A 25593-nucleotide genomic window follows, 5' to 3' on the forward strand; every position below is an offset into this window, starting at 1 on the left:
AGGAAATAAAATAAAATGTAGGATGAATCTCCATGTACGATTATTCGCAATTTCAACGAACAGGTGCCGCCGCAAGATGGCGCTGATGTTGCTGGTCACCCAGACTAACCTGACTGCTATGAGCGGACGCTTCAGAATCAAGATTGGCACTGGCGCCACTATCACCACTCTCAGCGCTGGCGCTCGCACTTCCAGTCAGACTCTTGTTCTTGGGAGGGCCTTTAGCGGGATACGGGTTGCTCACCCCATAGTGTTGCTCAATCTGTTGTGGTCCAACCGGGCCTTGATTTGACGGATGCCGGGGGACCGGTGTCCGCATGTTTCCAGGGGGCGACGGATGGCCATTGTGATGAGGTCCACCAGGATGCCCACCAGGAGGCCCAAGGTTCGGGTCATGGGCGGTCATTGGACGTGCCATGCGAGGTCCGGGTCCAGGGGGGTCCCCCGGGGAAAGGAACAGCAGGCGACTGGCTGTTTCGTCGACTCTGAGGGTGTGGGCGAGGAGGGAAGTCTCCCATGTGGCTGGCCGTCAGGGAGTTGGCACGCGATTCGGAGTGCATCTGATTCCGATCGACGGCTCCGTATCTGTTCGATGAGTAACTCATCATGGGGTGATCCATGAGAGAATCATGAAGTCCAGGAATCTCCTGCATAACTCGGTCACTGGCACGTTTCCGCCCGAAGTATCGACCAAAGGCGGACGACGAAGGACGGCTCTGTGGCATGCCAACACTTCCAGCACCGAATTCCGGGTTCTTGCGGAATTGACTATGGCTGGGCGCCTTGCGGGCTCGACGCGAAGTGATGCTCATCATATCAACACTATCCGGATCGACGTGGGGGATCTGAATATGGTCCATTGGGTCGAAGTAATCTTCATCTTCTTCGTCGAATGTCGATGGGGGCGCACGTGGTGGTGGTGGTCCCCGTCGTGGGGCAGGGCCAGGGCCGCGACGCATACCCATCTCCTGCTCTCGGAGCTGCAGCTCTCGCTGCCGAAGAGCCAATTCTCGCTCCCGGAGTGCGATATCGTTTGGACCAGGGCCGTGGGAAGCACCATCGGGGAAACCATTGCCATTAGGATGCGGTTGACCACCATCTGCTTCGTCGCTGTATATCATCAGATGGCTGAACTCCTCGAGACCTTCGAGTGAAGGGTCACGGGGCATACCCCCGAGAACCGGGGGGCATCGGTCCACCGGGTGGGACCCGCATCATGCCTGGAGGTGGGCCACGTCGAGACTGGGGGACCCCCATGCTTGAATTTGTACGACTTGATCGCATACCGGCTCCGTTCATGGGTGGACGTTGAGGTGGTGGAGCAGATGACATCCGGGGAGGTGGCTGGCCCATTACGGAAGCAGGCGGAGAATCGCCGTGCCTGGGCTTGGACTGGTTCACAATATTTGCGTGGTGAAGCATGGCGTACATGGCCTCGATTCTGGGTAAGGAAACGTTTGTCTCGGAGGCTAATTTGATTGGAGAACCCAAGAAGTTCTCGACCTCCATGGGGCGTCGAGCCTGGAAATCTTGGAACATGGTGCTCGGGGCATCCGAAGCAGTCATTTTTTCAATTGTCTTTTGCCGGAAATCAATGGGGAAATCACAGTCCAAAGCAGCAGCCAATTGCATTAGTTCATCAATGATACCTGTGACCAATTGCCGCACTCCGACTTTCTCTAGTAATTGTGTAGGATTAGGGGATTCGAAAACGATGCTAGCAGGGTGGAACGCGATCGGACTTTGAGAGAAAAGTCAGCACCATATCGAAATTATCCAAGCTGAAGAGTGATAGAAGAACTCACCCGATCATGCGTTCGAATTGTTCCTGGCGAATATTCGGTGACACTTTACAGTCGACCTGACCACTGTTCAGCGTCGCAGAGAGAGCTACAGCCATGTCCTGTTGAATTGAGACCGGGATAGGCGATTTCCTGTTGATCGTTCCCACATGGATTTCACTGGAGTTTAGATGCTCAAATTCGCTGGGCCCAGTCTGGGAGATTTCCACGTTGGAAACCAGGGAGAGGATGACGTTGGTCGGGTATCGTTGTTCGAGATGGGCTTCGATGCCCAGAGTGTTTGTAGTGTTCACCAGGATACAAGTGTGTTGGGGTGTTACAACGGATTCGATGACCGATGCCAGGTCGTAGACATCAGGCAGGGCCTTGATGCAGAGAATGACATAGTCGTAAGCGTTTTCACGGGATGAGGCCTCTTCGGGCGATCGGACAACTAAATGGTAGAAACGTTAGCCGCATCATCCGTATACCACGGTATCCTTCTCATTCTGCCTTTTTTTCTTCTTCATGGAGTTCATTGATTGGGCTGGAGTGGACGCCCAAGGGGCGCCCGTCAAGGATCTCGTACCATGACGGGGTTTGAAACGTTCATTGCCGAATGCTTTTGATCTGTGAAAGCATAACGTTAGGACTTGGAGTTTTTTTTTTGGAGGATCTTGAGGTACTAAAAGCGACGTACTTGAAAGAAACACCATATTGTGAGACTGCTTCAAAGCCTTGCTTCCACACCAGTGTCACATCACAAGAAGTCGTAGCCTGAAGTCGCCAGGACAGAAAGGCTGAGATCGCATTGCCCCCAACTGAACAAATCTTAGTTAAGCCCATGATGATTTGAGAAGCGAAGACTCACCGGAGAGAATGCGCAATCGTGGAGGGGGAGCCATGATCTGAAAGTGGCAAGAAGTGATGGGCGGGAAGGACCCAAGTCGAAAGGTCGGCTCGAGGCCGATAAGATGATCTACCACGAATGATCCAGGGTGAGGAAGGAGGTCGTAATAAAGAACCACAAAGGGGAACTTTCTGCAGGGTGAGAAAAGGGGGTAAGAACAGCAAATAAAAAGAAAAAAAAGAAAAAACGAAAGTGACGGGTAAGGGAGAGTCGAAAATAGTAGAAGAGTGAGAGAGAGAGAGAGAGAGAAGGTTGGGTTGGGGGGGAGAGAAGTTCCAAGTTGGCCAAAGGGTTTAGATCAGCCTCAACTCTCTGTCCCTGTTTTTTTTTTTTCTCCTTCCACTTTTTTCCCCTTTTCTTTTTTTAATGATAGGTTTGCCTTTTGCAGCGATTGAATTGTACTGCGAACAATTGTTATTTTTCCTCTTCCTCATTCTCTATGGTCTTTCCAACGGTCGAGGATCCCCCGCTTGGATCCGGAAACGGAAAACGATAAGGGAATCCAAATTGGTTGTGACCGGAAGATCCTCTGAATGCAGTTTGTTTTTAATGTACTATGTAATCTAAGTAAATGGAGTACGGAGTACAGAATAGGTCATTTGTACTCGTATATGAAGTATGAATTGATATGCTATGAGTCCCATCTGCCTAAATCCTAGTTCCCGCGCTATCGCCGTTTCGTGACCATCCACGCAATCACTATCCAAGTGGTACATGCATAAAACTGATTCGTACTGATTCGTACTTCTTCCCGATTCCAAGATTGCCGTATTCCCGATGTGTAGTACAATATCTGAAAAGAAAAAAAAAGTGAAATAGTGGCTATGTAGTAGTAGATCGAGGGAAAGACTATTGATATGGAAGCTTCAATGTTCGGTATGTTAATCTCCAAGGGTATTTAGAATATTTAGAATCTCGATTCTATAATTAAAATCCATTATTAATTTAGATTTTAGAATTTATTCTTTTTTTTTTCTTTTTTTTTCAAACTAAAAGGAGCCACTCAAACCTTTCAAGGCTCCACTCGGGACCAACGTCTTCTTATTGATCTGCACCATTGTGTAAGCTCTCCATAATTCTGTGACGGGCTATGGAGTAATCAAGTGGACATAGATCATGAAATTGTCAGTTGAATATGTTGTCAGGGAAAGATAATCCTTTTTTTTAGATCTTATAAACCCTCACTAATACTATCTTAGACATCTGTACCAACCTGGTTCCCCATCTATAGTACTCTCGGTCTTGCGATGGACCCGACGCGTATGGTGGCCACGTCCACCTGGTCACCCCATCCACTGGCGCGAGAGCAAAAAAACCACCCCCACTTGAACCACCAAAAAAGAAAGAAAAAAAAATTCATTAACTCGGGCAGAGAGGAGATAGGTTGGGCTTCAAGGGTTTTTATCGAATCAGAACCTTGGGAAATAACATTGTTTTCATATTGTTTATTTCAAATGTTTGTTAGAATTTACCTAGGTACTATGGCGCGTACTATGTAGTACTAGTCATCTAGAGAGCCCTTATACTCCGTAGTAAAAATTATCTGTAAGTTTCATGGTTGTCTTGAAGACTTGTAAGACAATCCATCTGGACCTGGCTTGGTCCTCTCGTGCGCGCCAATGTCGTATTGGACACATACTCAAGCCACCGAGACGCACCAGCATGAATCACAAATCTTTGCCGATCGTGGCGCTGACAGGTACCGGATGTACTAGTATGTGGTTACTAGGGCGTATACGGATATAGTATCATCCTCTATGCACTTCCCTGTATATAAGATGTGGACCTGAATAATCACATAATCGCCCTCTTTTCATGCCTTCTGATTCGACTATCACCAAATCAACCTGCACATGTGCATCTAACTACAGTCCACCATGGACAACTCGGGATAAGATGGACAATCCAATGCCTAAGTGGACACATGTGTACAAAAGTAAACATCGTACCACCGGATAAGGAGAGGGGCCCCCCCACACCGCTGGTATCCAGGCTCAACTTGAACTTGAACCTACAACTGCATAGCGATAAGAACCAACACGACAAATACTGTACATCTTGATCTATCCTGACTATTCTACATGGCTTCAGACTAGTCCGAACAGAACCTAGTCCGATCGAATTTGACCCTTTCTCTAACCTGAAATTATCCCCTGGCAACACAGGGACAGGTACAGGTACAGGTACAGTACACAGCAGGCAAACTCACTAATCCTGTAGCTGTGTTTCCTTTTTTTTCTCAAGCGGTCCTAGTCTCAATAGCTAGACCCCAGGGGTACAAAATGATCGCCCTACGGGATGCCAGGAAGGGGGAGGCGGTGTTAGGAGCATGCCAGAGGGATCGACGCGCGTGCCAAATGCCTCCAGGTGCAGCTGTTTGCAGCTTTGATTCCAGCAAGGGATGTGTTTCACAACCTAATCGAGTATGATCGAGCATTATTCGGCGATTTAGGGGCACATCTGGATAGAGAACGGAATCTGATAATGCTTTGGCACATTGCAGACATTCTAAATCGGTTGAATTACCCGAGAGACAGAGTCCCTAGATAGCCTAGATAGGGTACTATCATCCTGTACATAGCTTTGTATGCACATAGTTCCAATATCGTGCATACTCATAGCTGATTTGCAGTATCCAGTTCAACCTTGGAAGTACTATACGAAGTCTCTTCGTACCTGCAGTTCGGAGTTACTCAAGCTCAGCTCTGTCGATCAGTCCAGAATCTCTCCCCAGATCACAATGTCCAAAGCTTCAGTGGGGAGACCCGCTGAAAGTTCTCGGGAACACGTTCTTTCTTATTCGCGTCAAATCGATATTCACGGTGGAACCAGACCGAGAAGGTTCCCCGGGTGGATCTCACCGGGAACGAAAACATTCGCAGCAAATACGCGGCCATGCCGACCGGTGGCAGGGGAAACGCGTGAACCACGTTTGCAGAATCTGCCAAAAAGTCCCCGACAGAAACGGACATTTATTTACATGTCAGATATTTGACAATTTACACGGTTGACTCTGCCACAATATACCATTTCTCTAAACTTGAAGGTCATGTCGATCAATGACATGATATGATTTCATGATTTTCAGGAGGTTTGCCACAAGTGACATCTACGAGATGTTTATAGACATAGGTGGCTATACTCACGTCCGCACCCGATGATACCTATTCAAGATGTCTACGGACTCGGAGTAAATTGATGAGTTCTTAGACTGAGACATCACAATGCCAATAGTCCGATGCCTGCGCTAGCGCACAGAATGGAGTGATGGCCGATTCTGACATCTGGGATAGATCATAAGAACAATCAATGACACCTGCATAATCATTCCAGTAAACAATTATACTGGTATTAGCAAATGGCAACTCATATCGACAACCACTGGCATCCGGTTCAAGTTAATGTACGTATGCACATGTGGTTGTGCTGAAGATCATTGCTCGTAGTGCTGGAATATACAAGCCTCCTAACGCCCATTGGCTCCAAAACCCGACTGACCCAACATTGTCTCACTTATATCGGTTTTTACAAATCACAACTACCACCCGTTGAGTCAGTGGCGGCTGCCACTCACGCCGGTGGAGGGTCTAGCGTGATAAAAGGGAAAAAAAAGTAGGCAATCTGCGGAGCGGCCGGGAGCCAGTACAAGCCGAAGCACTATGGGCCTCTCCATAGTGAAACTCTGTAAGATCGAGAAATTCGAAGAGAACCACGATTTCCAAACCCAGAAATAAATACGAGTAAAAATTTTCAAACCACAATTTGCCGCGAAACTTGAACCACTCAGCCATTTCTATTTTTCACGCTAAAGAGAGACAAAGGCCCCAAAAGGCCCCAAAAGGCCCCAGGACCCTTGTGGACACTTGGCAGTGCGAGGTCCGAGACAGGGTTTTGGGGGTTTCGGTTCCGTCGCTGCCTTGTTTTTTGATATGCGTTACTGGGAGCGATCGTTCCATTGCCCGCGTGCCAAGAGGGTTTTTTTTTTCTTTTCTCTTTTGGACCTAGTCTGGATTTAGCGGTTTTAACATAAAATTGATGTAAGCTTGATTATGATGGTCGCTTATTCCATTATGCATCCACGGAGTACATGTGTGTACTTCCAGGGTTGGTATATATCCTATCAACTCATGAATGAAGGCGTCTTGGCCAACATGTTGTATTTTCGTTTTTCTTTCTCATCTTAACTGTTTCGTTCTGGTCATGCCGTTCTATCTCATTCGGATTGGCTTGTAGGTCAACGGTGGGTGCTTATGTCCAATTTGGCGCCCTGTGTTTTCTGTTTATCTGATTCTGATTGACCATTGGTGATTTCATCAACGAAAGTTTGGCAGGCGCATCAGAAGATTGTTGAGTCTCTGGTAAGAGTTGTTGATTCGGTTGCGGACTTGCATGGACTCGACAGTCATCACCCCAGGGGAGAAACGAAGGATGGCTCTTGTACACGCTTGGAGCATGAGTGCTTTCCACCGTATCTCTCCTAGCCATCTTCACCACAGTCACTCTGTCCCTCATTATTTTTTGAGATGTCCGTGGGGTGCTTCATCGCACAGGCTCGCAGACAGTCGGCATTCCATGAGTCACTGGAAGAATATTGCCTTTGAGTCAGTCTCCAGTTCGGGCTGCTTTGAAGTGTAGTTGCTGCACCAATATGGCCCAGACACCTGGTGGCTGAGAGTGTGTTCCTACAACGATCGGAGGGAGCTGCGATGGATGTTCGTAATTGATCTGCCCATTATTAGAAATTGCATCTTAATATTGCGATGTTGGAGCTGGGGTGTCTTGACTGGACATGACGATAGTATTTTTGAGAACAGAATATTGTGATGGACGCGGAGCTCTTGAGCATACGGTCACTGAGTGCGGGTATCCGATATTTGGGAAGCGTGAAGAGGGGAGTTCTTATGGGCCAGATTCGGGGGCTAACGTAAACAGTGCAAGTGGTCTGAAAATTCGCGTTAAACTGGCAAGCTACATCTTTTAGGACCAACGCGCACCGTTCGTAGCAGATGTTGTGCAAGATGATTGGGGTAAAGAAGACAGGTCTTGAGGAAAGAAACCAACCTTCATTATTGATAGCACGTAATTAAGAAGGTGGGATAGATTTAGTCCACGGGTATGTATCATCAACTCGAAGCTCATAGATCAAAGTTCAGGGAAAACGCGAATGGGGTCTAGTGCTAGTAGCTCTTGCGCTTTTAAACATACCTGCAGCCCAACCATACATAACGAATGATACTATGTATTGAATAACTTTAATCAGATAACTTGAAAGACCTGAGTACTGAACTTGAAGCTATACATAGAGCCTGAGACTAATAGTATGTCATTCAACATTTGAAACATTGAAGGTACAGATGTGATGTGAATTTGATGCACAGGTATACTACTTATGTACCCCGTGACCAACAGTATCGCCAACCAGACTCTTGCCAGTGCGTTTGCACCCCATGCATATTTATTGAATCTAGCCAGCTTGTAGGAGCAATCATTATCCTTGTTTCTACCTTGACAAGTCGACAACTGGCCTTGCATGTGCATGGAAGCATGTAGTCCAAGAAGGGACATCCGGAGTGGGCTGTATGCTTTTAGGCTTATCGGGTCAAGGCTGGTGGGTTGCCTTCCCACCTATCATTAATCTTCACTACTACGCAAAATCGGACACATCTGATTGAACCGCACGAGTCAGAAAATGAGCTAAGATGGTCAAATATTTCCGGCTTAAGGTTGGCCAATTGGAATTGGGGATTAAACAAAGCATAAGCTGTGGATTTGAAATCATATATCGTACAATATGACCTGACTCCCGTGCTTTATGCAACTAAGCTTATCTGTATACCGATCCTGACTAGTGGCCAATTTTATGCACGCGCTTGAATCTGAAGCGGGATGGGCCCAGCTGAATATACAAGCCGGCATCTGGCAATGATCAGAGCCATGATAAGAACTACCGAGTGCAATCACCCCGATTCAAGTCAGTTTTCCCACTAGCCTTAGCTGCCAATCTCATCCAACAAAAATAAAAATTGCAGGATTAGCAGGATCCTAAATCTTGGTGACCAACACGGAGTAGTACATAGTGGGGTCCCTGGCTGTATATGTACCGGCACTTCAAGTTCAAATGGTCCATCTGAATTGCCGTTTGGGCTAGGGAGTACGCAATAGATGCGATGTAATTCCTCGTGATGGATAAGTGAGAAGGCAACCAACTCGTCAGAATGAGTATATTTGCTTCTTTGGGGGTTGACTACCACTGGCAGTGATTCCCATGTTTACGGAGCGGAGGATTTGGCAAATTAACAGGGGGAGTTTAACAATGTTCTGGACATTGGCAAAGAAAAGAGGGAGATGAGGAACACGTTAAGGACACGGGCCAGAAGTTGCTTGATTGATCTGACTTATAACTGGGGCCTAGAAGCTGGTTTAATGAGATCGATTGAATCGGGTTGTTGTGGAGTCCTTTTCGGCTTAGTCCGTTTATAGTTGATTAATGGTAATTTCCTTCAGGGTCACCCCGGGGCTTGATATCAGGGTCTGAATCCTTTAATCTGACCAAGTGGATAGAGAATTTTTCTTGGTTGGATGGACGGAATTAACACACCTGTGCACTCTCTTCCACGATTGAATGTCGACTTCCAAGGTTGCATTCCAGACGCCAGGCAAAGCATGCGCCAACTGGTCAGACATTTGTTAGTGGCCTTAGGCCAAAATGCTTAGTCAAATATTATCGCACCGGATATTCGGGGAATCTACTCCGTACCTAGTATGGGCGTAGTAGTCGGCGCTAGAGGGCCTGATCTTTCCACGTAATATTCTTTAGTTGACACATGATTTGGAAGATCTAGGAAATTACCCATGGCGACATTGCGAAAGAATGGTTTGCCATCATCGTGTGAACCTTGCCGTAACTCGAAACTACGATGCGATCATCAACTCCCTGTATGCGGGCGATGTGCTCGTAAAAAGAAGTCGGAACAATGTGTCTACCGCCCCTCGATAAAAGCAGTCGATGGATCTCATACGTCACGTTCGGCAACTGTAGAGGTGAATCCGCAGGCAGTGTTGGATTCCTCAGCACCTCTAGACCCAATTTGGGAGAGTCGATCGGCCCCCAAGAGAAGACGGTTGTCACAATCAGAGTATCTTGGAATGACAAGTCACTTTGCACTTTTCAAAGAAAGCGCTGATAACTTGGCTGTCTCACTTCCACAAGATACCCAAGCGACCGACCAAAATGTACAGGATCCTGTCGTGAGCGCCGTGACTATCGAAATCGATGAAATACGACGTGGTGCTCGAATCCTTCGATTGTTGTCCAAAGATCTATCCCTTTTCAAGCAAAACGCAGACATCTGGCTAGAAAAGACAGGAGAGTGCGACTTCTGGTCTCGACCCCTTGTGGAGTTCACTTTTGAATCCCTAGAAAAAATACCAGGCCTGCAGTCATGCTCTGTTGACGATAACTCCTTGTTTGCTCTCTCGCGAGAAATCTTCCAGCTGTCTTCAAGGCAAGTACAGCTGAATCCATCCCTCACATTTACTCAATTCATGTCATCCATGTCCTACAGGTGGGAGATAATTGGATTGGCCTTCGCGAGTGTCGGAATGGGCGTTGCACTTCCTGGAGATTCGGACTCAACAGTCCAGACCGACTACAGGCCAGCGAGATCGAGGAAGGAGCTTGGAGAACTGGCCTTGTCAGCAACAGAAACATGTCTAGCATTCTGCAATGAAGCTGGTGTATTAAATGACGTTGTCAGCTGGTTGAATTCCAAACGGACCACGCTCACCACGTTGATCTACGGCGACAAAGGTAAATACAGCAGGTTCATATCCATCCACGGGGCACCGGATAGCTAAAGAATTTAGACTACCGTTCATGGCGAGCGTTGGGTGATCTTTCAACGATAGTCTTCTCTCTGGGGTTTAACCAACCTTTGCCGGACCCTGACACCCCATTTTGGCTGTCGGAAACACGAAAACGACTGATGGGCCATGCATTCAGTACAGACAAGCAGCTCGCGACATTCCTCGGAAGACCCCCACGCATTAGCTGGCGGTTTTGTAATATCTCTTTACCGCTGGATCTCGAATTCAAAGACATTATTGCAGAGCCAGAGGTCCGAGATTTGGCAATCAGCAAATTGGATTCAGACGGCTGGAACAAGATCGAGAATAACAAACAGGCCGTTTGGTTGAGGGTATCTCTTATTATGGGCCCTGTGCGAGAGAGTGTTCTAGAGCTATCGCTCAACCATCAAGTCGAAGACTTACCAGCAAGGGTCAAGTGAGATTTCTAATTCGTTGTCAAATCTAGATTTCTGCTAATACACTTTTGTTAGAGAGCTATTACAGCAGTCCGAACTGACCTGGGCTAGCCTGCCATCATTCCTACATCGAAGACATGACCCTGAGGCTCCGTCAGCTGCAGAGCTCTTAACGTGTGAACACAGTGTTTATCTCCAGTTGCACTTGGACTATATGTACAATAAATTTATGCTTCATCGAATCCTCTCAAAACGGCTTGATATCTGGTCCCCCGATCTTGTCAAGGTCTCGCAAGAGATACTGGAAGACGTGCTCTTGCTGATTGACACTCGGGTCCGCAGTATGAAACTTACACCGGAGCTTTCTTGGGTGGTGAGTACTGGCACTTTCTTCCAAATACGAGAAAATATTTGCTAACTAAAGCACAAAAATCAAGATATCTTTCTTCGGTCTTTCATCAGCTGGTGTTCTATCAATAGAGCTTGTCCGTCGCGCTTCTCATTTGAATATCGATGATTCTTCAGTCGCCGTGACAACGCCGTTCCCACGATCTCGAGTCATCCAGGCTCTGAGCAATTTCGCATCTTATCTTCAAACGATTGTTCAGCCTCACGAAGGAAACTATGATATATGCCAACAGGCCCGAGAGACGATTGGGCACGTGCTTGACTTTGTCTTGACGGATGTCCCTAAGCCGGAAGTTTCTACAGCAAAGCCACACTCTCCTACGAATGCCGAATTTCCGGATGCCATTGGAATTCTGGACTACAACTACTATATAACACATCTCGATAATTGGCAATTCGAGTTGCAGGATACGTTGCAGATGTTTTAGAGGAGACCTAGCCTTTCCCAGTTACAAATATTAGCCGAGACAAATTCCAATCATACGATTAATATTGATTCATGGTGTCGCCGTATTGAAGATTAGGTATGCCCTGTGGCAGCCTAGAAGGTGGATACTCCGATGGTCGGGGTCGGACCGTCGGGGTCGGAGTACTAAACTGAATTGGGAGTATGGACGACGGACTGCGATTACGAAGGATTTATGCACCAGGTCAAAGCCCGTCTTTGATTGGTGTTTTCTGAATATTTCCAGGCTAATCCATATTACGCATGAGCTTACTCCGTAGCTCTCGAACCCCGAGCTCCACCCCGACATCTAGATGAGTCAATTCGAGTCAACATGTATACGAATGGCGAGTCATCACAAATACGAGTGAAAGAAAGTACTCCGTACTGTTGTCGGAGTACATCTAAGGTTTAAGTGAGCCCCGAATTGGATTCAAAATGAAGATAATATCGAATAGTATTTAATCAGCCTTGAGCCTAGGGTTTTCTTTTTTTTATCAACTCAGACTCTCTCCATTCTCCTGATCATTATCAGTCTCATCGAGCTACAAAATAATTCAGCTTGCATCCATCAATCTCAAAGTCCCGAGACATCCTTTGAGTTCCTCAAAAATCCTACTCTCTATTGAAAATTGCCATATATTCCTCCTCTCACATCGACTTTATTTGTCAACTAAAATAATGGCACCAACTACATCTCTTCAACGACCTGCATCGGCTCCTCACCCTCAACCCTCAGATCTCCTCCTTCCCATCGAGGCCTTGGGCTACGTCTGGGGAAAAGTGCGAAAGCTTCGCCGACAAAATCCATCGAATACCCAGACCAAGGAAGTCGACTACGATTCAAGTTACGAGGAATCAATCATCAGCAAAGGGGAAACACTGTGCGAGGCCGAACATAAAGAGACAACAGAGAAGAAATGAATCCTTCGTTTCTTGTTCATCTACTTGTCTTCTTTGACTCCCGTTTCTTCTTGAGTGCTGGGTTTAGAATTTTGGGGTTTTTATCGGCGCGAAATGGACTGCGATTATGAATACCAAAATGGGCACTCGTTTTTGTTTTTGTCTAATTTTTGACTTGTTCATTATGTTCAATTTAGATTCTATTGAAATAATGAATGGATTGGGATTCCTTAGAGACTGTGCCTGATTAGATCTTTCTCTACAAGGTTCATTTCTGACTACATTTAATTCTCCTGGAATGAATGCTTTTTATTTATATGAATACTGTAGCCTTGAGTATTATGCTTATAGTATGTATATTCATATTGGCCTTACGGGTTAGGCAGTTGACTGCGTACGTAGTGGCATGCATAGGTGGAGTCAACCCGTGGACTGGGTTGAGTATTGAGTAGACTAGGTCAAATCCAAGTCTTCACGTTTGGTGCCACAGCAGACTTGGGGATTATTTGAAATGATAGTATTGATCCATTAGTTGGAGCTTATATGAACTTTCCTATTTCTTCAAATATTCAAATGTTGCAGAAACTGAACGAAGAGCCGAGGAAGGGGGAGGCGAATGATATCATTCATTCCCCGCAGTCGAGACCATTTTCCAAAAATAGTACCATATGAACAACCTCCTCCCAACAGATTGATTCAATATATGCAGGGAAGTCTGGGAAATAAAGGAGAAAAAACACTACATGTAACCAAGAACGTAGTAATTATTCATATGCATTTCTCACCGCAACACGCCGTCTCTAATGAGAGGGTCAGATCCCTCCGATCCCTGCAGTTCTGATGCAATAGACCAATCACCTCTGTTACATGGACACACTCAATTATTCCTCACCAAACGCCAATCATCTTATACTTCTCTGTGGAGAACCAGAGCTACCCCTCCTATTTAACCCCGCGATTGTTCATTTCACAACTATCTTTCTTCATCACATCTCCAAGCCTAAAGTTGAATCTGCAAGCTCCAAGCATTCAGCCATCACAATGTCTTTTGTCTACTTCGACATTCTTTATCAAGATCCTGCGGGCACTCGTACGAGATGACACTATTCTGTATGAATCTTCATGCTGACATCCTCCAGCCGAGTCTTGGGGCCGCATTGTCTTCAGACTCTTTGACGATGTCGTACCCAGAACCGCAAAGAACTTCCGTGAACTCGCGACTGGTCAGCACGGCTATGGCTACGCTGGCTCAAAGTTCCACCGTGTGATTGCTGGTTTCATGGCACAGGGTGGTGACTTCACCCGGGGCAATGTAAGTTTTTTACTCGACCCCGGTTGGCGATACAAAATGAAGGACTGACTTGTTATTTCAAGGGAACCGGTGGCAAGTCGATCTATGGCGAGAAGTTTGAGGATGAGAACTTCCAGTTGAAGCACGATAGACCTTATCTTCTCTCGATGGCCAATGCTGGTCCCAACACCAACGGATCTCAATTCTTTATTACAGTGAGCCTCTCAATCCTGCTCCAAATATTGCGTATATATGCTAAATGTTTAGTTCGTTCCTACTCCTCATTTGAACGGAGGTCATGTGGTCTTCGGAGAGGTCGTTGAAGGAGAGGAAGTCATTCAGAGGATGGAGTCCAAGAGTCTGAACCAATCCGGACAGACACATGGTTCCATTAGCATCGCTGCTTCTGGCGCTCTCTAGATCGCATCTCACGGAAGAGTGAAGGAACCTTGGAAGTGCCCGGGTTTAACTGGACTTGGCCCTGTTATGATGAATACAATGACATTTCCACTGCTCAATGCGGGCTATTATTTGCACGCGATCAATGATATACATCCTCTCAGTAGTAGTAGTAGTAGTAGTAGTAATAGTACAAATTTTATATTAGCGCTTCATCGCCGAAAAAATGGAAGAATTGAAGGGTCAGCATTGAATGAGAATGCCAGTATGACGCCCTTTGCCCAGTGCTTCTCATGCGAGTATATACAAAGTACGGCAACATATTGATATGAGACATACTATACGGTATGAGTTCATACATCCTGGCAATAATGAAGCTCATCTATGTTGCTTTCGTTTTTGCATCAATACCGCTAGTGGTACGTCGTCCTCGTCATAGAACTCCACATCTTCGTCGACTCCAAAGTCTCGGAGCCGCTCACCTTCGGCATTTCGCCAAGATTCTTCTCCTTCATCGGATTCGTCGCCGTAAACCGGACCAGATCCACGATCTTCGTCGCTTTCGTAATTATCCTTTTGATAACGCTCGTGGAACCTCTTGCGTCTTTGGATATCAGAAGTCCAGACACGTCGATTAAGGTCCTCTGATTGGCGACGATTGAATGCCTCAACAGTGTCTCGGGCAGATGAATATGATTTGGGGAGTTGTGAATCATCATGGAGAGCCTGACTTGCAGGCAAAGGAATGCGATCGGGGTCAGGTGGAGGCCAAGATGACCCAGGATCTATCCATGAAGCGTATGAGCATTGTCCATATAGATGAATCGAGTGTAAGTACCTTCAAAGCCATTTGTTTCAAATTTCCAACCAGTGCGTCGGTTGGGAGTAGCTGCAAGGGGCCAAAACCAACTGATGATCTTCAAATGTGTAAGCGGACTCGGCCATCTTTCAACTTGCCAAGAGGTTACTCACATTTGCGCTCCCTCCCATTCCTTCTTTGATATTTGTCCAAAGACCGATATCATAGGGAAACTCCTGCTTCTTGATCTTGATTTTGACCCCACCTGGACCCTCCAGGTGGCCGCCAAGAACACGAGCTCGCCGGACGAGAGTTTCATGTCGCTCCATCTCCCAGGATTCAATCGTTGTCATATTGAATAACATGGAGTATAAACTTCTGACGAGGAGAATGAACAAGGCAAAAACAGTGAAGCTGTTCACGACCAACAAAATGAACAGATGTGCCAGTTGTACAATAGAGGGGCCCATATACTAGAAAAATAAGCGATCGAATACTGGAGGAACTTAGGAATGAACTTACACGTGGTAGATCTCGATCGTTCCACACAATAGATGCTCGCTCGTAGAGTAGAGTCTCAAGGTACGACATTCCAACTACAGCGTAGAAAAGGAAGCGGATGAAGTGGGGAAATGTGAAATGAGAAACACAATTTGAGGTCCATGGGCAATGATGATCCATTTTTGGGATACATCTAGATCAACGTCAGCGGGAAGTGCAAATTTTTGATTTCGATATTCGGTTCCTATCAGACCTTTGACAGGTCTTGCAATGATGAGAGCGCGGCGGCTTGTATGCCTCACATCTACGGCACCATCGCTGCCGACCCGTGGCATGATCCTTCTCCGGTGAATCGATATCCACGGACTTGCGGTCTGATGGAAGTTGACCGGGATTTATGTAGCAAGCTCGGAAATAGCAGATCCATATGCAAAGAGCGAAGATATTAATCTTCCATATCTCATCTTTCCGAAGTGGTGCGGATTCGAAATGAAGGAAAAAGTACTGCGACGTGTACGCGAGAAAGCTAATCAGTACGCTGACAGCTGGAACCGCCAGCTGAGATATTGAAAATTCATCCGCCGGCATCTTCAGCTCTGCCGACCTGTTGTCACCTAATGATAGGACAGGAGACGAAGATGCTCAAGTCCATGGACGTGTCCACGCCCGGGCGTTTGTTTATCGGCGATGACTAAGCGGCGTTCTGGATCGCCGATTTCAAACTTGGAATGACGTTCAACTTTGTCTGCATCAATTATTCACCCAATTGTTGTTTTTGATCAGACGAATTGTTGATTCCATCTTGAATCCACAACTCAGACTAATCACCGTTATGAGAACCTGAAGTTCGGCGCCCAGAATGCCAATTGAGGCCCTTCCGCAGGCCACAGTCAGGGCCATCGGATCTACATCTGTCATCTCGGACCCTTGCTCGGTGGTCAAAGAATTAATTGACAATGCTTTGGATGCTGGGGCATCTTCGCTATTCATCGAAATTTCATCAAACACTGTGGATGTAATACAGCTCAAGGATAACGGTCATGGTATTCCCACGGAAGACCATCCTAATGTTTGCAGACACACATTCACAAGCAAGATCCGGACAGCTGAAGATTTGAAAAATGTGGGCGGTTCATCATTTGGCTTCAGAGGTGAAGCCTTGGCCAGTATTGCTGAGATGTCTGGCGGCATCACTGTCACCACCCACGTTGCATCCAGTGTCACGGGGTCGTGTGTCAAATACCAGAGGGACGGAGAACTCTTACAGTAAGCAAAAATAAAACCCCCTTGTGACCCAATAAGCCGGCGATTAACCATTTACAGGTCTACATTGATATCTCATCCGGTCGGCACGACGGTTCGTGTTGTGGACTTTCTAAAACACATCCCCGTCCGCAAGCAGGTGGTATTGAAAAGTGCGACCAAGATTCTTACCAAGGTCAAAAAATTGCTTCACTCATATGCCATTGCCCAGCCTTCAAAAAGGTTATCGTTGAAGGTTCTCAAAGCGAAGAATGAAAACAACAATTGGGTCTACGCCCCTGCTAGCGACGCAACGTTGTCTGATGCGGCTGTGAAGGTCTTTGGAAGAGACTTATCTTCTTCTTGCATCTTTAAGACCATGTCATCAAAATCTTTAGAAGCCCAAGTGGACGAGGGAGAATATAAATTGTCTTGTCTTCTTCCCAAGCCTGATTCAGGTGATCATCGCTAGTCTTCCCCGGAACTTGGCATATTGACTAACATGGAAACAGACCTCGCCAAAGTCAGCAATTCAGGGCAATTTCTTAGTGTTGATGGCAGACCCCTATCGACTGCTACGGGCATTGGCCAAGATATTGGAAAACGCTTCAAATCTTACATTCGTACGGTTGCGTTAAGAAATGAAGCGACCAAGTCGATCACCGATCCGTTCTTATGTCTTCAACTCAGTTGTCCACAAGGATCATATGACGTCAATATTGAGCCCAGCAAAGATGATGTGCTGTTCGAGGACCGGGATATCGTCTTTTCTTTAATTGAGGCTTTTTTTGAGGAACACTATGGCCAGCTTGCAGATTCTCGCAAGGGTCCAGTCAAAAAGAAGAATCCCAAAACTTCCCAAGCGAATGGCGACTTCAACCTGCTCTTATCCCGAGCGCGTCCCAGCGATTCTTCGGAGGAGTCAGTAAATACAGAAGAGCATCCGAGTGAACCCATTGCCACTATTTCCACTATCCAGGCCACCCCTCGCTCTCAATATTCTCTGGGTACTTCAACTCCCGGATTGTTGAGACGGGATAATACCAACGATGTAGTACATGTGACAGCTTCCCAAATCTCTGCCTCGATTAATCCCTGGTCTGTCTCAAGAAAGGGTAGCACATGGCGAACTCCAAGGCGTGAGTCTAATACTCAGGCTATCAATCTAGCAACTTCCTCATGCGAATCAACCCCGGGAAATGTGGGAGGCCTTTCTCAATCGAATGGCAGTCAGCAATCGCCCGAAAGTCCCGGCTTTCCAAGCCCTCCTATTTCACGAATTACATCAACTTCGCCTATACACAGACGAAAACAGATTTCCTCATCACAGCTTTCTTTGGAGCCGACAGACTCAATCCGCAGTGCACAAAAAGCTGCGAGACAGCGAGACAAGGAGCGCTACGGTAGTGGTGCTCTTGATACATGGTTTACCCGGACGACACAGGCTTATATGATGCAAGAATCAGCAAATCCTGTACAGGACCAACATGATGCCGAGCCAACTCTTTCCCAGCTTGCTGAGCAGAGATTTGGAAGGGGATCTCAGACTGCGCCCGAGGTCACAGCGAATGCTAATGCCACTCAAAGTGGAGAATCCAGCCTAGAGGGCCAAACTCACCTTTCTCGGCTAGACGATGACACGATAGATGAGGTCGAATATGAAGGTTCCATGGATAGTGGTCGTGGTTTTCCTGTCCTTGAAAGATGGGCTGCTAGTCTCAGGGAAGGCTTCAACCCAGACACCCAATCGGAGCTGGAGAAAGCCCTCGATTTTGAGAAACGGAAGAAAGAAGCTATGCAGAGACATCGCAACCGCACGGTTACTCATTCTGTTCCTTTTAGCTCCCAGGCTATCACGGCAGTCTCTCACTCACCACATCACAATCGATTTCTCAAAGCCAAGGCTGCTCTGGCGTCAGAAGGTTCTTTCGCGGTAGAAGCAATTCCTAAGAATGCATTTTCTCCGAAAGACCCCAGGGCATACCTGATTCGCTGCTCCAGTGGTGATGAAGCTTCGACAGATAGCACCAAGTCTCGACGGGCTCATACACGCCGCTTGCCTTTTGAACGTATACCGGATGGGCAGGATGTTCATGACTTGAGCCTGACGATTTCCACCGACTCGCTGAACACTAGAGAGTCCTTCGGAATGACGAATTTCTATGATTCGTACACGCGCGACGGATCAATCCGTTGCGCTTTTGCTTCATCTGATGTGGAGTCCCTTGCCCCGTTCTGGAACGAGCGACTCCGTACAATGATCAAGCAAAAATACAAAGAAATAGATGGATCCCAAGCCCATGAACTGATGTTTGACACATCTTCCCTTATAACTAATCATCTGAAAGAGTTGCCTGAGGCGTCATGAAGATGATGATATAACAGTTATCTTGCAACGGCGACAATTTTTATTTCTTTTTGCGACATTATCATACCCTATGATCTTTCTGCTCAATTTTGCAGCTGCTTTGATGAGAGTCTCGTCTTCTATCTTCACGCAGTGCTAATATTATGTTCGAACGTCATGATTTTACGGATTTTGCATTACAGGAGTCATATACCCAAACGTATACTATCTGTGAGATAATTATTTGAACTCGAAATCTCGTTCAAGATCTTCTTATCTGCCCCATTTTGCTTGAAATCTCTTCTTAAGAAAATCTATAGATCTCGAGCGGATGCATCAGATATTTAGAAGAAGCCCGAGGCTGATGAATATTTGAATAGAATGCCACTTTGTACATCAATCTATACACATAAACGCACGCCTATGCCGCTGATAAATGCCAATGTCCAATTCAGTAGCCATTTCCTCGTTTGTACGCATTGATCAAAGGCAGACCCTTCTTCGTCCGATCAATGTTAATCCTAACAATCTCAAGCGATCGCGGGATATACTCTCTACCTGATCCGCTAATATGAGGAGTGATTTGAACATTTGGCGTATCCCACAGGGGGTGATCAGATGGCAAAGGCTCAGGATTAGTGACATCGAGAGCGGCTCCACCAAGTTGCTCAGACTTAAGAGCTTCAATCAAGTCATCCTGATTAAGTACCTTTCCACGTGAGATATTAGTCACGTAAGGCTTCTTCGCGGGGTTTGTGCTGTGCTTAGCCAAAAGTGCGAATTCTTCGGCACCGAGCAAATTGGTCGTTTGCGCGGTTAGAGGGACAGACACGACAAGATGGTCTAGACCCAATGATAGAAATTCATGAATCGCCTCCTTACCTGTACCGTGGTGCCAGGATACGGGAATTGTTCCTTCTGGGTCTCCGGTGCCTGGTACAATGAAGCCATTGTCGTGACGGGACTCCGGGGTTGGACGGGGCGAAGCAGTATAGGCGTAAACCGACATACCCAGGGCTTGTGAAACTCGAGCAACTAGTAAAAATTAGCGATTTCCGTAATCTCAATCGCGACGATATTGTGGAACATACTCTGTCGACCAATGCTTCCATATCCGAGAATCCCGACTTTCTGACCAACCTGGTCATAACTAGTCTCCATCCAGGGGGGTTTCTCGGTCCCATTTGTGCTCCTTTTGGCGTTCGTGGAGGATGCTGTATTTCCTCGCTGATACAAGCCAGTTCATGATGGTCCACTCGGCAATTGGTGGGCCATGAATGCCGGAGCTAGTGGTGAATGGGATCTCGCTGTACTTGAAGATCGGATTGTTCAAGAGATGATCAACACCCGCGGAGAGCGTGTGAATCAGCTTTAAACTGGAAAGAAATAACTCGTTAATGCAATCATTCATGAAAAATAATCATAGATAAACGCACTTGAATGAATCCTCGGGTTCGGGAAGATCGTTGAATGTCACTAGGATTGTGGCATTGTGATAGAGCTCTATTATCCAAGTCAACCTCTCAATTCATCCGATTGCCTTCTAAAGACCAGCTCCAAACTTACCCCGTGGCGTTTTAACGCCCCTGATTGACTGATAGAGGGTGAGTTCGATATCGGAAAATCTCTTTTCTGCCCATTCCTTCACATGAATAGCGATTTCTTGGTTAAAGATGACGAGCAGGTGCTCGTTTGGTAGCGGTGCTTCACCCATGATGGCGGTGACTTTTTGTAAGTTCGAGCCTGAGGTTATACAAAGTGATTTCTTGACAGATGCAAGAGCTTCGGTTTTTATCGCGGATGTCAATGGCAAGGCGGGGATTGAGCCCCACCTCGGATTTAATCGATACTAAATCAAAGCATCAATTGCGCAAGCGATAGGAGAGATAAGCACCATGATTCGCTCTAGAGCGTATATGGAGGATGATAATTGGTGAGCGCATTATGGTGCGGGATTGCGTCTTATCAATCCATCAGCAAATGTTGATGTCTGACAAATCCAACTCCTACCACGCCCACCTGCCCAGGTGGACATGTGCAAGGTGGAAGTCATCTTCAATGGATACCCTGTGCTAAATTTGTTTATTGTCCAAGGTTACAAGCCCCCATACAAATACTAGTATTGAAATATACACGTACCTATGGACATCTGGATATACTACTTGATAGAAGTTCCGCCACCGAAAACTGACAGCAACTCAATACTACTTAACTAGATCCACTGGCAGCAGTCTTCAGAGCTCGTCATCCCTGGCATTAGCTAGTATCTATTTCATACAAAATAGAAATAGCCGATATACACTTGGGTAAAACACAGCATTTAAATTTTGAATTAAGAGTTTCCCGGCTCTATCATTTTGAAGTCTAGCCCTGGACATCATAGCGATTCCTGCACTTTCATTCACCGCTTGTCTTGGTACCCGAGGATAGCCTACATCTTATCCCTAGGGCTACCAGTTGCCTATATCCAACAATATAACAGCTAACCTGAACCTTCCCTTCCAGATAAACCTCCAGTTTACCCTGTACCTAAGTATGTGAACACACCTGGTCAAGCACTTCAGTGTTTGGGGACATATATTTCCAATTTTCAAATGCTCGCTGCTATGTACAGTGACAGTGCCGCGCTTCGCGCGGCGTGAGGACTTGTCTACCAAGACAGGGATGAACACTCTTCAAATGTTATCCCAAGTTCTTATAGCCACAGCCTAGAAACTATTCTGAAACACTGAATAAAACATAGCTTAGTAAACTTTTAGATGTATGCTATCAGAGTATAGGAAAGACGATGCTTGTTGATCAATTTCAGTAAACCAGAGAAAGATGAATCGATGACAATCTGGAAACTCGTGCATACCACCATGTAATTAATCCCAGTTCCTGGTCACAATTTGTTTCCTGCTCAAGGGCTCTCTGTGCAACTTCAAGAGCTCTCTTTGCATCCTCAACCTTAATGATTATCTCATCTGTCAGTTGTATGTTCTGCTCGGCCTCGGACTTTTTTTCTTTCTCCACCACGATTGTGCTCAAATCTCGTATGATGCCGTCAATCTGTCGAGAAAAATGCAAACTCCAAAATTCGAAGTGCTTCTTTAATGCATTCTGATAAGCTCTCTTTGTAAGCTCCTCATACGTTTCAAAGATTTCCGAACTTCTGGGGTGTTTCTGCATAGCTTTTTGCCGTTTATTATGGCTTCCGCGTCCTAGATCAAGAAGTGAGAAAGTGAAAGCCTCCTGAATCGTGAGGGTATCTTTGTAGTAAACTTACCTACTTTGCTGGCGCATTTTAGATACGCAGGACGCATGGCGCTCTCCATGAAAGAGCTTGCATGACCTTCAAACATATCCATGGATAGCATTCTAGGTAGTATTATTAGATATTGCCACGAAAGTGAAACAATGAAACTCACTCTATGTTCTTAATCATTTTGGTCAGGGCCCTGTCAACATGCTGCGTGAGAGTCACCTTTCTTGTTTTAATAATGGGAATCATATTCCCAATGGAAATGGGTGCATCGTCTTTGTGGTTTTGAAGCACGATGCACCCCTCGTCCAAAACTTTCGAGATCTCCTCATTGAGAGTTTCCTTTTTGGAATTGAGCCGAGAGATAACTTTGTCCATTCTTGGCTCCAAGTTTTGCCGCGGACCAGCGGTAAGGTCCGTATTCCAGCAATGTTGTTCCTCCCGGCCCTGATTTTTCTTTCTGTAGGTCCCATTGGCACGGCAAAATGCAGCATAGGTGGCATAGTGCCACTATATTTATGAGTCAGTAAAGCAAACCTGGGGGTTAAAGAAGGAACTTGAAGGAACTTGAAGGAACTGAAGTGTCTCACTGTCGCCCATTCCTGACCAACTCTCTCGCAACCCTTTGTCCATGATCTCCTGGATGTACCTGATTTCGATTTAGAGTCCAACCCTGGATTTTATTGGAAGAAAAAAACTCACGGATCGGTCCGAGAACCTTTTTATTAAAATATTTCTTCAGTTCATGCCTGGTACCTTCCACACACCCGTCATCAGATAGAAGGCTCTATTTTCCTAGAATGCTGTGATAACCAAGATAGTCATGTAGGGTTCCAAGGTTGTTTAGCTTATTACCTGACGAAAAGCTTTTTCCACCTCATCCAGCGATCTCTGGAGCGCAGTAGCTTGCTCTTGTGCGACAACATCAGAGCCAGCCAGTGTCCATTGGCAGATTGAGCCCAGGAGAGCCGGAACCTGATTCTGCAGATATTCTGTCAAATGACGGAGCTGGCTAGCTGCTGGAAGTAGCTGGCAATGGTGTCGAAGCTCACAAATCCCACTCAAGGCAATGTATGGGCTTGTCTGTTCTATGCAATATTATGAGTAAAGCTTGTTGCTCACACAGAAGACCCCTATATCGTTATGCTTTTTCTTGAGTTGAGTTTCCACGCGGGCATTTCGATGATTGACAAGATATTCAGTGCGTCTGTAGATCATGGCTATTATTGAAGTCTGAACTGCAATTAAAATGAATCTTACTGAAGTTCCAGCTCTTCAAGCTTTGCTCTGCGACTAGGTGTAAGCTAACAATGTTGCAATATCTTTTAACGAAGTACCATTGATGCTTCACTTACGTCAACTCTGTCTGTTCAATCGCAAACTGTGACCTGTCGCTTGTAGAAGGAGCTCTTTTTATACTGATTTTTGTAGCTCTGATCTGGCATTGAATGTCTCTTATTTCTGTCTGCCCGCGGGCTGCCTCTTCTGGGATGATTTCCTTTAACCAAGCGTTAGAATGAGATCGTGGATATTTTTCAGTGAACTTGCCTCGGATCGGGTACAAACGATCTGCTGTGGCTTCATTGAGCATCTGCTTCTAATCTCCGTGATCGACTGATCAGTGACGCAGCGACTGATGTCTGAGACGTTGAAAACTCCATCGCACTGATGGAATAGATATCTTTCTGTCGCTCGAACTCTGGCAAAGTTCATATCGCGGAATCCTGTAAGGAGTTAATATCTGGTCATTTCGCCAAACTCCGCTCTCTTCAGATCGACATACCAGGTAGGTCAGCTACGACCAAGCCTCCCTGTAAGACAGGGGACTGTATATAGACACTGTGAAAGTTAGCTTTTTATATGCCTCACATGCGGAAGAAGAACATTACCGTATAAGGTTAATGAAAGGCCACAGAACAAGATCCCCATTCTCATGTGAACTGGCCATCAAATAGTCCAGATAATCCCTGCAGCCTTGTAAGCCATCGGTAGTCACCGCCATAACAAGACCCTGTATTTGATCTGATCGTTGAGCCAATGCCTCATTGGTCCACGTTTCTAGCGTCTTGATAATGGCATCCCATATTTTCTCAGACTTGTCCTCAGACTCCTCATTGTCTTCACTCAGGAACTCATAAGTCAACTCTTCTCTGTAATAGAAAAGTGATTCCAGTGTCTGCCAGGCACGTTCAGCTGCGAGCTTTACATTTTCTCGTCCGTCGGAGGGGACTTGGGAATAAATTGAAGGACAGTGGAAGGCATGGAAGTTTCGAAGCAACTCCTCCAGTAACTCTTTGATCTCTTCCGATTCCATGAACTCGATCTCGATTGTGTATGGATCGGGATGAGTAATATCGGTGCTTCGGAACTCTGTAACTACCGAAGTGCAAGCAGCCCCATCTCCGTTCTATATGAGACTGTTAGATATCATCATGAGTAAGAAAGGGAACATACAGAAGAAGTTCAAATACCGATCGTGTAAGTTCAGTTTGATCGAGCAATGAGTTGATGACTGAGCTTTTGCCTATTCCATGATTAGACTCCGTCTTAGTTTGAAAATCATGAATTGAACAAAGCCAACTTACCAGCGCCAGAATCTCCAATGAATCCCACTATATGGGTCTCAGAGCATTGGAACTCCCAAAGCTGCTCTGCCTCCTTTGACAGTTTGTGTAAGGTTGAATTGGGGTTTATGATGAAGTCTGAAAGACCCATTGAGAGGATGAGACCAGACATCCTTTCCTTCAATTCAATCAAGGCTTCTTGAAGAGTCACATCCCCTTGACGCAAATTGTAGGATATGAGATCAAGACACTCTTCTACCTCGCCTTCCTCTCTCTTGACGCGCTTGTAGGGCTCGTCTGGATCCATTTTGGATTGAGATATGGTGATGCGAAAGTTGAGGCTCCTGTGATATATGCGCTCGCAACGGTTGACTGCAGTTGGATTCTGGGAAGTGACTGCTTGTTTGTTGGAGGGGTCACTATCGAGAAGCGTCCTCTGGTATGTCAGAAAGCGAATATAGGGAATCCGGGAGTAGTTGTAGAAAGAGAGATGTA

At 46.1% G+C, this 25593-nt stretch overlaps 8 protein-coding genes across 8 annotated transcripts; 4 read left to right on the plus strand and 4 right to left on the minus strand.

Moving 5' to 3' along the window:
• Nucleotides 1–52: 52 nt before the first annotated feature.
• On the minus strand, nt 53–2686 carry N7483_006065 (ketopantoate reductase family protein; the record flags this gene model as incomplete). The annotated part of the gene is made up of 7 exons (XM_057089502.1): nt 53–483; nt 545–1110; nt 1172–1741; nt 1806–2235; nt 2371–2411; nt 2482–2602; nt 2653–2686. 7 exons carry the CDS (start codon nt 2684–2686, stop codon nt 53–55), a joined length of 2193 nt encoding a protein of 730 aa, XP_056949331.1.
• Nucleotides 2687–9837: 7151 nt separating this feature from the next.
• N7483_006066 (fungal specific transcription factor domain-containing protein) lies at nt 9838–11791 on the plus strand (the record flags this gene model as incomplete). The annotated part of the gene is made up of 4 exons (XM_057089503.1): nt 9838–10501; nt 10558–10975; nt 11031–11328; nt 11393–11791. 4 exons carry the CDS (start codon nt 9838–9840, stop codon nt 11789–11791), a joined length of 1779 nt encoding a protein of 592 aa, XP_056949332.1.
• A 698-nt stretch (nt 11792–12489) lies between these two features.
• On the plus strand, nt 12490–12732 carry N7483_006067 (uncharacterized protein; the record flags this gene model as incomplete). The annotated part of the gene is made up of 1 exon (XM_057089504.1): nt 12490–12732. One exon carries the CDS (start codon nt 12490–12492, stop codon nt 12730–12732), a length of 243 nt encoding a protein of 80 aa, XP_056949333.1.
• Nucleotides 12733–13752: 1020 nt separating this feature from the next.
• N7483_006068 (uncharacterized protein) lies at nt 13753–14422 on the plus strand (the record flags this gene model as incomplete). The annotated part of the gene is made up of 4 exons (XM_057089505.1): nt 13753–13801; nt 13851–14023; nt 14086–14217; nt 14270–14422. 4 exons carry the CDS (start codon nt 13753–13755, stop codon nt 14420–14422), a joined length of 507 nt encoding a protein of 168 aa, XP_056949334.1.
• A 357-nt stretch (nt 14423–14779) lies between these two features.
• On the minus strand, nt 14780–16289 carry pfa4 (putative palmitoyltransferase with autoacylation activity Pfa4; the record flags this gene model as incomplete). Its single annotated transcript, XM_057089506.1, has 5 exons — nt 14780–15186; nt 15240–15318; nt 15374–15673; nt 15723–15894; nt 15955–16289. The coding sequence occupies 5 exons, from the start codon at nt 16287–16289 to the stop codon at nt 14780–14782; spliced, it is 1293 nt and encodes a 430-aa protein (XP_056949335.1).
• A 271-nt stretch (nt 16290–16560) lies between these two features.
• N7483_006070 (putative DNA mismatch repair protein) lies at nt 16561–19311 on the plus strand (the record flags this gene model as incomplete). Its single annotated transcript, XM_057089507.1, has 3 exons — nt 16561–16967; nt 17025–17401; nt 17456–19311. 3 exons carry the CDS (start codon nt 16561–16563, stop codon nt 19309–19311), a joined length of 2640 nt encoding a protein of 879 aa, XP_056949336.1.
• A 430-nt stretch (nt 19312–19741) lies between these two features.
• Nucleotides 19742–21004, minus strand: N7483_006071 (D-isomer specific 2-hydroxyacid dehydrogenase family protein; the record flags this gene model as incomplete). Its single annotated transcript, XM_057089508.1, has 5 exons — nt 19742–20325; nt 20382–20421; nt 20525–20666; nt 20727–20793; nt 20857–21004. The coding sequence occupies 5 exons, from the start codon at nt 21002–21004 to the stop codon at nt 19742–19744; spliced, it is 981 nt and encodes a 326-aa protein (XP_056949337.1).
• Nucleotides 21005–22005: 1001 nt separating this feature from the next.
• On the minus strand, nt 22006–25405 carry N7483_006072 (uncharacterized protein; the record flags this gene model as incomplete). The annotated part of the gene is made up of 13 exons (XM_057089509.1): nt 22006–22018; nt 22148–22493; nt 22559–22650; nt 22701–23044; nt 23390–23563; nt 23657–23741; nt 23795–23821; nt 23890–24032; nt 24101–24258; nt 24318–24373; nt 24424–24941; nt 25006–25058; nt 25120–25405. The coding sequence occupies 13 exons, from the start codon at nt 25403–25405 to the stop codon at nt 22006–22008; spliced, it is 2295 nt and encodes a 764-aa protein (XP_056949338.1).
• Nucleotides 25406–25593: the final 188 nt, after the last annotated feature.

This window comes from Penicillium malachiteum, assembly GCF_028827825.1.
Source record: "Penicillium malachiteum strain IBT 17515 chromosome Unknown utg000002l:1.0-8849297.0:1.0-8852440.0, whole genome shotgun sequence".
Lineage (NCBI taxonomy): Eukaryota > Fungi > Ascomycota > Eurotiomycetes > Eurotiales > Aspergillaceae > Penicillium > Penicillium malachiteum.